The sequence below is a fragment of the Musca autumnalis genome, unplaced genomic scaffold (assembly GCF_047663935.1).
Source record: "Musca autumnalis isolate F117 unplaced genomic scaffold, ASM4766393v1 scaffold_2, whole genome shotgun sequence".
Classification (NCBI taxonomy): Eukaryota; Metazoa; Arthropoda; class Insecta; order Diptera; family Muscidae; genus Musca; species Musca autumnalis.
This window is the reverse complement of record NW_027411755.1, coordinates 138,358,570-138,368,849: the sequence shown is the minus strand read 5'-3', so window position 1 is coordinate 138,368,849 and position 10,280 is coordinate 138,358,570. Positions and strand designations below refer to the sequence as shown.

Here is a 10,280-nt window from a genome sequence, read left to right as displayed (position 1 = left end):
CCGGAACGTAAAAAACTAAAATGTGCAATCAAGTACGAGGAAATCGAATGACAATTGTAAAAATTAGGCCCGAAAAATAGGTTTTTTACAAAAATGTTCGCACAAAATTTCCGCATTTGGATATATATTTCTATGAAGCTGTGCAGAGTACATTCACATTAGTCGTATCAAATAACTCAGAATCGCAAGTACTACAATCCTATATATGATTTTTTGAAAACCCTGTTTGCGGAATGAGATTAGAAGAAAATTTCAAAAAACACTGTAAATCTGGCTTCAAAATGTCAGCATCATTTAATGGTAGAAGCAGTTCAAATTTTTAAAAGTAATACATTAGTGAGATGATCCTTATTTAGTTTGCTTCTACTTTTACTTTGACAGGAAAATCGAGAGAAGTGTGGTTTACTCACAAATCGAGAGAAAACAAAAAAAGACATGGTGGCTTCAACCCATTTTTACCCATTTTTTAACATAAATATAGTCACAGCTTCCACACAAATTATCTTTTAAGGCCAATATTTTTTGCCGCGTCCAACAACATTTCATTTTATCTAAAGATATTTAATTTGTATAATATAGAACCACAAGTCGCGTATTCTAAAAGGGTAAACCTTGGCTTCAGCTATGTTAAATTTTCAAAAATATTGGTGATATACAAGTTTTTAAACTCAGCTTTTGTCTAGCACCACATCTAAATATGCCTGATAAGCTGAATTAAACCACCAGCGAAACGATCGTAGCGTATTAGTTGGATGTGTGTGAACTGCGATAGATATCACTTTTGGAATACAAAACTTCTTAGGTCATGATAGCTCAATTAATTCAATTAAATAAAAACTCTCACAAATAAATTACCTTCGTCCTAAAAAGACAACAATTAAATAAAAACCACTGATGTTTGCATTGGCAGCTAGCGTTCTTCTGCTGCAAAGGATGGGGATGGCATTCTTTTTGGCTTCATCAGTATGAATGCTATCCAAGCCTGCCTGCTAGGATCGATTATATAGAGGTTCTCGCTTATACCTTTGGTCCTCTGCTTCCAGATCATGAAGATCTCCCCTGACGTGTCTTTGTATTGTAAAAATCTTCGTCTCCTTATGCAGTCTTCTGGGCCTTCTGACATGTTTATATGTTATTGCACTGCGTAGTGCTAACATTTGCATACAACACTGACGTTGCATAGCTTACTACAGACCGGTCTATTGCTTTGTAAGAGACCAACAAGGTTTCTTTTTTAGCATTCCAATTGCTGCCGTCCAGCAACTTGAGAATCCTACTTCTTATTTTGCTGCAACTACCTGTAGCTTGGTGCAGGGTGAGCCTTATTTCAGCCGTCCAGGAGGTGTACAGTGTGACATTTGATTTAGTGGCGGATATTTTCATATTCCTCAGAGGGAAAAACTGCATTTAGTCAGTTATGTAGGCATTTAACATATCACATACGTCATCAACGACAGGTACCGACGCCAAGATAGTACAATCATCCGCATACATTACGATATCTATGCCATCTGGGCGGTGTGCCATTTCAGAAAGGTAGAGGTTAAAAAGTTCCTGAGATATCATCCCGCCTAGGGGAACTCTATGTTTCACTCTATGGGTCTTGGACTTCTTATTTCTCAATTCTTCAAACTACTGGCGTCCACACATATAGCTGATCATCCAAAGTTCCAAATACGACTGGAGGGAAGTCTTCTCTATCCTCGAAGAGGTCTTGTCACTTTTTTTCGTATATGTTCGCCTACTAGCCTGTTGACTTCAAGAGTAATTTCACTAACTCTTACATCTTCAGGGTTCGTGCTACTATTTGTGAAATTTGGTCTGATTTCGGGTATACGGGCAGGTAAGCAACGAGTGTCGGCAACAGTGATGATGTTGCAATGCTTTAGATGGTCTTGTCACTTTTTAAATTTAATTTTTTTTTTTCCAAAATTGAAACAAGTAAGAAAAGTCTATAGTCGGACGGAGCCGACCATGGGATACCCTATACCACAATCCCTGGACAATCGCTCTCCACGGAACTTCTTTTCAATGATTGTGAAAATTTAATTATCAAATATCAGAGATGTAATGTATAATACTTATGACCAAAACCAAAAAGTTATCTAGCATGACAAAGACATTTTTGTAGCAGGAAAGAAAATTTAGTTCACACAAACTAAAATGTAATGAAACCCACTTATGTAGTACTACTACTTCCGTTGTTTAACCGCTACGTTATTGAAATTTTTACCAATTTCACACAAATGTTTCAGTCCATTTAACCCGCTAAGTATTATCTGATCTTCACGTTGGTTTGTACGCTTCTTCTTCATCATAAACTCAAACTTTGTTTAAAATTTTGCGGGTTATTATTTTGACCTACAGAGCCGCTACAAAATTGGTTAAAATTTTGTTTTTGGTCCATTTCATCCCCTGAACATTTCACGATCATCACCAAAAACTAATCATTTCTATTCTGGCCCGAACCCAACCTCCTTAAAAAATTCGTTACAAACGGTCCATAATTGCGGCCTTAAGCTTGTTTACAATATTTAATGGACGGACACACATCGCTAAATCGCTTTATCTCGTCGAGATATGAATTTCGGAATGCCAAATAAGGGGTCTAGGACGATTATTTCGTGGTGTTACATAAACTTTTGGAGAGACAATAAGTATCATGGGATAAAATGTGGTTCTCTACACAGAACCCATTATATATTAGGCTCTAGGCCCGTTATCTAGCAAACACTTTATTGCAGTTCACATCAGAGGAAAGGTCAGTATTTTTTTTTTTCCATATGTAGGCTACTTTGCCAAATATATATGTCCTCAAGGAATTAAAATATCGACCAAAAATAGAATTTTTATATTATTCATACAAAAGTAATGGTCCATTTCACCCGCTAAAGAATATCAGATCATCATTCAAAATTGTACTCATCTTTTTCGACCTATACTCTCACCCGGTGCAAAATTTCGTGACTATTGATATATAATATTACACTACAAACAAATAACGGAATATATTAGGCTGAAACTCTGTTATCTGATCATGCACATCAACATAATTGGCATCAATTGAAAGGTCAAGCGTTCCACTTTCAAGTATATATCACTTGTCCGGAATGTCACTTCCAGGAATTAAGATATAAGCTGTATATTAAAATTTTTCACAATTTTCACTCAAAAGTTTTGGTCCATTTAACCCTCTAAATATTATCCGATCGCCATCTCAAATTGCAAGCTTCTCCTTTGTGATATACTATTACCTTATTTAAAATTACGCGTTGATCGGACTATTATTGAGACCTACAGAGCCGCCAGAAAATTGGATAAATATTATGTTTTTGCTCCATTTCACCCGCTAAATATTTCACGATCATCACCAATAGGAATAGGGATCTATTCTGATCTGAACCCGACCTCCATACAAAATTTCGTGACGATCGGTCCATAATTGCGGCCTGGAGCGTGTTTACAATTTATAATGGACAGACGGACGGACGGACGGACGGACACACATCTCAAAATCGCTTTATCTCGTCGAGATATGAAGATTGGTATACCACATTGGGGGTCTCCGACGAATATTTCGCGGTGTTACATGAATTTTTACCAAAACAAACTTATAATACCCTTTTCCACATTGTGGTATAGGGTATAAAAATACTCTTTGGGTTTTTACTCTTATAACTCTTATAAAAACTCATTTATTAAATAAAAAATGTTCATTTGTGTGAAAAAGCTATAATTTATATGGGGAACGGTATGGAAAACACACACATTTTTTACCCATGTAATTTCAAAAAAAATCAAAAAAGTGTTAAGCGGACGGAACGGGACGGGTACAAAAGTATATAAGGCATCATTCCGTGGCTGAAATTTGGAATTTAGTCCTCACTGGCAGTACACGTGAAATTTCTTGGTATAGATGGTCTAAGTTTGCATATAGCCCTCATATGAGGCTGAACGATAACTATCTGGCCTAACAATGAAAACGGGAATATTTACCAACAAAACGGTTTTATTGTTTTCTTAAGAAGTCTCCAGCATGATTTATACACTTTTTCTTGCGCTCAAACCTATTGGTGAAGCACTTTTTCCACTCCGACTGAGACACCTCCAAAACATGGGTTTTGAACGTTTTTACGGTGCCGTGACATAACTCCCGCCTTGGTTTGCGGACATAACTCCCAAATTTTTTGGGAGCTATGTCCGACCCCCCTTAGCGGACATAAGTCCCAATGGGAGTTATGTCCGTTTTTAAAATTTAAGTGATTTTTATTTAAATACAATTTTTATTTCAAATTAAGTACAAAATAAGTAGTAGCCATCTCAAATCGAACAATATTCAAAATTTGCCTTCAAACCTAAACGAAAAATGCTGCCTACAGGAAAATTAAAAGTTTTTGTTATAATTCGCAGATACATACTTTCTGAAGAAAGATAAGCGCCGCTGGCGAAAATATTTTTAAAAAATCGCGCGATTTTTTACAAAAATATTTTCACAATCGCTCGATTTTTTACAAAAATATTTTCACAGTTTAAGAAGATAAAAAGTTTTTGTACAAAATATTTAAAAACATTCTGAAAAACGAAAAGCACCGCAGGCGAAAATATTTTTGAAAAAAATCGCGCGATTTTTTTACAAAAATATTTTCACAATTTAAGAAAATTAAAAGTTTTTGTAAAAATCTTTAAACACTTTCTGAAAAACGAAAAGCACCGCAGGCGAAAATATTTTTGAAAAAGTGGTGTCGTAAGACACGCCGTTCGGACTCGGCTATAAACAGTAGGTCCCATATCATTGAGCTAATATGAATCGGGGTGCACTCATTGATATGAGAGAAGTCTCCCCCGTCCCGTCTGGGATGTTTGTGGAACAATTATTATTTATGTTCACAATTTAAGAAGATAAAAAGTGTTTGTACAAATATTCAAATACTTTTTGAAAAACTAAAATATTTTTGAATAAATAGCGAGATTTTCTTAACAAATATTTTTACAATTTAAAACTTCTCCTAACTGCTACATACATAATTTCGTTTTTAACTAATTTTATGAAATCAGGAGGATTTTGTGGATACTTCGGTATTGGTTGGCACTTAGGCCTTCTCAAATGTATAATTCCGCTTACATTCTAACTTCTACTCTAAAATTTAAAAAAATGAATAACTATGAATTTCAAAATTAAGCAAAGAAATAATTTATAAATTAAGAAAAAATAGTTGGGAGTTATGTCCGCTATTTTTTGGGTGTTATGTCCGCTTTGCTTCACGGACATAACTCCAAACGAATTTTGGGAGTTTTGTCCGCAAAGCGCAGCGGACATAAAGCCCAAAATCATTTTGGGAGTTATGTCCGTGGGAGTTATGTCCGGGCACCCGTTTTTACAGCATCTTCAGATAACAAAATTCGTTGACCACGCCTTTATTTTTGATGTGCTACAAACATATGAAGTCAGTGGATCCCCAGTCAGGGCTGTACGGCGGATAATCCATTAATTCCTCGTTTTGTCCGGTCAAACTGGCGCTGGTTTGAAACGATGTGTGAGAGCCCACATTGCCATGATGCAGAACGATTTGTCTTCTCTTGTTGTTTTTCGAATTTCTCAGGAGGCTTCAGGCAAACAAACCGTAGTGTAGCCACATGGTCAGTTTTTCGTAAGAAACAATCAACCTTTTGCTTCGAAGTGCTTCTTACATGAACAATTTTTTTTTGATTTGGCTCGCTTTCGAAGACCTAAACGGCCGATTCCTACTTTGTTTCAGGCTCCTAAGCATAGATCCTAAATTCGTCGTCTGCGGTGATCTTATAAACGTCGTTTGAAGCACCGCGATCGATTGTATGCACCATTTCTTTAAACCAATTCACAGAAGCCTTTTTTGAGCGATTGTCCAATTTTGCTGGATCTAACGAGAACAAGTAAGAAAAGCGTTAAGTTCGGTCGGGCCGAACTTTTTATACCCTCCACCACAAATTTCAGCCATTTCGGTGGATTAATGTGGCCATAACCTTCAAAATACCGAAATTCGGAAGGTACCGTTCTATGGGGGCTATATGACGGCGTGGACCTATACCTGGGGAAAGTTTTATACGCCTAAAGAAGACTAAATACCAAATTTCAGCCATCTCGGTGTGGGAATGAGTCTAAAACGTTCAAAATATCGAAAATCGGGAGATATTGTATTATGGGGGCTATATCAACACGTGGACCAATATAAACACTTTATAGTAGAAATGTTTCTTAGCCTCTGGAAACACAAAATACAAAGTTACAACCGATTCTTTGGTCAAATGGGTCTAATACATTTAAAATATATTAAAATGACGCGTACTTTATAAGGGGCCTTATGTGGGGGCTATACCAAAACGTGGACCTATATAACCCAACTTTGGTAGGAATGTTTTCTGGCCTCTGAAGACACAAAATACCAAACTACAACCAATTCTGTGGTAAAATGACGCGTACTTTATATGGGGGCTATACCAAAACGTGGACCTACATAGCCCGCTTTCAATACCAAAAATCCTACGTAAATATAACATATTTTCCCAAAATTTCATCAACTTACGTCAATCCGTTTGGACGCTACAGTGATTTCCACAGACGGACGGACATGGCTATATCGATGAGAATTGCACGCTGATCAAGAATATATATACTTTGTGGGGTCTACAATGATTATTTCGAGTAGTTACAAACGTAGTGACAAACTTAATATACCACCATCCTATGGTGAAGGGTATAAAAAAAAATTTTTTCAAATCGCGCCTGGCAATACGCGGTTTTGCCTAGGCCAGGTAGTTTTCGTGCATCCCTCGTAGAACGTTTACTCCAGATTTTCGGTATTTTGGAGGTGGAGGTATAAAACGTCCCAGAGGGGACTTATCAATACTGGTTCACGTTTTAATATAGCCCCCATAGAGGGCTAACTCCCGATTTTCGTTATTTTGAAGATTTCAGCATCATTATCAAATTAAAATGGATAAAATTTGGTATATAGTCTTCGGTGTATATAATAAAATATTCTTGGAGAGAATTATAAGTATAGGTTTATGGTTTCATATAGCCTCCAAAGAAAATTACCTCCCGATTTTCGAAAGTTTGAAGGTTGGGGCATCAATATCCATCCGAATGGCTGAAAACTTGCATTTTGCCTGTGTGTGGGGTGCAAAATTTTCAACGTCTTCATGTAGCCCCCAAAAAGGGTACCTCCCGATTTTTAGTCGCATTATTCAACCAAAATTACTGAAATTTGGTATTAAGTCTTCGTCCGAATTGCAAAACTTTCCTCCAGAAATTTCAAAGTACATGTCGACGTTGTGATGCAGCCCCCATAGAACAGTACTCTCGATTTTCCGTATAAATCAGACAGTATAGGTTAAAGTTTTGGTATAGACCGATATTCAGTGTTGCTCAAAACATTTGCAACTGGAATGACAATTTCATATTTTATATAGTTCTGAGGTAATTTATGGATTTGAAATGCAAATATTTATGTAGGTAAGTCTTTTTATTTCAAAATTGATTGAAATCGACGAAACGTACTCGATTTCACTATTCCAAATTTATATGAATTCCATTTTTTCCTGGAAATTGCTGTTTTCCAAAAATTTTACAATTCCAAAAAAAAAAAAATTAAAAAGCTTTGATATAAATATCGGGTCATAATTTGTGTTTTCTTAAAAAATTATTCACATTTTTTCTACCGCATTGGTTATCAATATGTTCTCAGAAGATATAAAACTTACTCGCTAAAGTATTATTAGACATCGGATTTTTGCATATTTTTGAAATTTCAACCAATTGTAACTACGTTATTATATCGAATTATATCGTTCCGATGACAGAAATTCGATGTCATGTTGAAAGTAATTAATAATACGTACAAAGCTCCAGCTTATATTGTTTAATAAATAATAAATAATAATTTTTAAAAATGTTCAAAAATCCGATGTCTAATTATTATTGTATGTATGTATATCCAGGTTTTAGTCTAGCCTCCATGAACCGGTATTTTATTAATTTCGAGGTTTTTTGTTATTGTCAAATTTTCGAACCGAGGTTGCTGTAATTTCATATTGCGTGTTGTCAGAGAATACAAAAGCTCTATCCGGAAAATTGTAAATATGGGTTAATGTTTTGGAAAGAACTACCATGACGTCCATGTGAGCACGTTTAAAGGGGTTTGCAAATTGTTCCTTCTGAATTGGATTTAACTTGGTATTTAGAAGCTCAACGGGTTGAAAATGTTCACACAGAAAATTATGAATATAAAGTGATTTTCATCAGTTAAAATATCCTACTCCTCCAAGGAATAAGCCTTAACATCAAGGAAGAGCTTAGTACTTTCATAAATGAAAAGAAACTAATAGAACCTATTTACTTCAATACAGTTCGTGGTGGAGATAATAAAAAGGTTCGGCCAGCCGAACTTAGCGTCCTTCTTAGTTGTTTTCATTTGTACTCGATCCTTGCATTGACCAATATTTGGGGCCTTGAATATGATTTTGGTAGAATTTCAACGGAAAATTGCCATTGAAGAGGAAATACTGACATATCAGTATGTATATAATTTACTCTTGTTTCTTAAGTCTTTTGATTGAGATGTTTTCAACATGTTCACCACCCGCACTATGGTTCCATGAAGACTCTGATGTAAACAAATAAAACACATCGAAGAAAACAAACAAAAAAATATTCCAACCACCGGTGAGCGTAAACAAATGAAAAGCATGCTACCACAACACACAATCTTTTGGTATAACAGTTAAGCTCAAACTCCACTACCTATACCTCATATGAAAGCTGGCTTAGACATCAGTTTAAAAGGGGAACAAATGTGAATTGAAACACAATAAACCAAAACGGAATTTTATTCGGAATGATTGAATGAATCAACAGAAAACTGGAAATATTTGTTTACGAATGAGAGTGAGCGGGAAACGACGAAATTGAAATACCTCACCGATCTCTTCCTCTCTGTAAATACTCTGATCGTGTGTACTCTCATTGGCAGTGGGTTGATTGCCTTCACCCATACAAGAAATATTTGAGCAAGGCAGCTAGACCGAAGCACACATTGCGGCATTGCTTGCCAATTCCTCTGCAATTTGTGCATTTGGTCAAGTTCAAGCATTGTGAGATATTTTGTTTGGGCTAGTTTACTGGTCTGGCTATATTGATTCATGACTCTTGCTTGTTGTTGTCTTTAACCGACGTGCAAAATTGTTGCAATCTCTTTGCTATGGTTAAAGGAGAGCATTTTCTTATATCCCATCGAATGCAGTACTTGGGTCGTTGCAATTGTTTGTTTGCTTGGTTGTTGTTATTGCCTAATTTAGCTATTACAAGTTTTCTAAACCCCTTTCTGGTGCATTACATTGCTCCGTCTAGATATCTATTAGCGGCGAATTTGTGCATTTTACATTTAGTCGTTATTTGGACTTCGCATGAAGTGTAACTCCGAATCTAGGCGTCGTTCGTATCGTAGTGGACTTTTCGTAAGTATAACACGCCGTCGGTTTGAAAATAATTAGACTCAGAGATTTATTTGTATTTGTGTGTGCATGTGTATAAAAGTGATTACATTCCCCGCGCATTATGTGATCATAGCTATTGCTGTGGTATCTCTTAAAGGGAAAAATCATTCTCCCTCACCATTGAATTAACGCTCTCTTCCGCAAGTGTAACCGCAAAGAAAAAATTGCCAAAATAACTATACCCAATGTTGACGAATCTGCGTCATAACGTAACTCTTTGGAATACGATTTGATGTTTCGTCTTAATCTTGGGAGCTTACGTCAGTGCTTGACAGTGTCAAATTCTACAAATCCCAAAAGTCGAGAGCTAAAAAGGCAACAACAGAGAAAACAATACGCGTAACGTCATCGTCGTATGTTCCGCGATCGCTGTCGCATTCGTCGTCATCATAGGCGTCGTCGTTCCAACAAATTAACTTCATTATTGGCCTGATCATTATTAACGCCTTATAACTTTTGATCTCTTTTCTGTGCTTTCGTCGTCGTGCGCTCGTGTATAACGTGTTAGTTTCTTTTGTTTTTCGTTATTCTTGTTGTTCTCTAAGTTTGTACCTCTCTCTCTGTCTCTCTTGGCCTTTTAAGTCTATTTTGGTGAATTTGCTTTGAATGTGTGAACGCGAGTTCAACGTGTGGCAGTACCAAATGTTTTTATAGTAAATGGTAAGTATTGTTTCTTTTTCTAAGCCTACCAACTATCCACATATGTTGTCCACTTACCAATTGTCTTTGTTGTTGTACCTTAACATGCA

At 36.2% G+C, this 10,280-nt stretch overlaps 1 protein-coding gene across 1 annotated transcript in view; it reads left to right on the top strand.

The window, feature by feature from the left end:
- Positions 1 to 9,924, top strand: part of LOC141392395 (uncharacterized) — a 32,625-nt gene extending 22,701 nt beyond the window's left edge. Inside the window, exon 2 of the mRNA XM_073965343.1 lies at positions 9,787 to 9,924. Coding sequence (XP_073821444.1) covers positions 9,787 to 9,924 — 138 coding nt within the window. The remainder of the gene's footprint in view (positions 1 to 9,786) is intronic.
- The last annotated feature ends 356 nt before the right edge of the window (positions 9,925 to 10,280 follow it).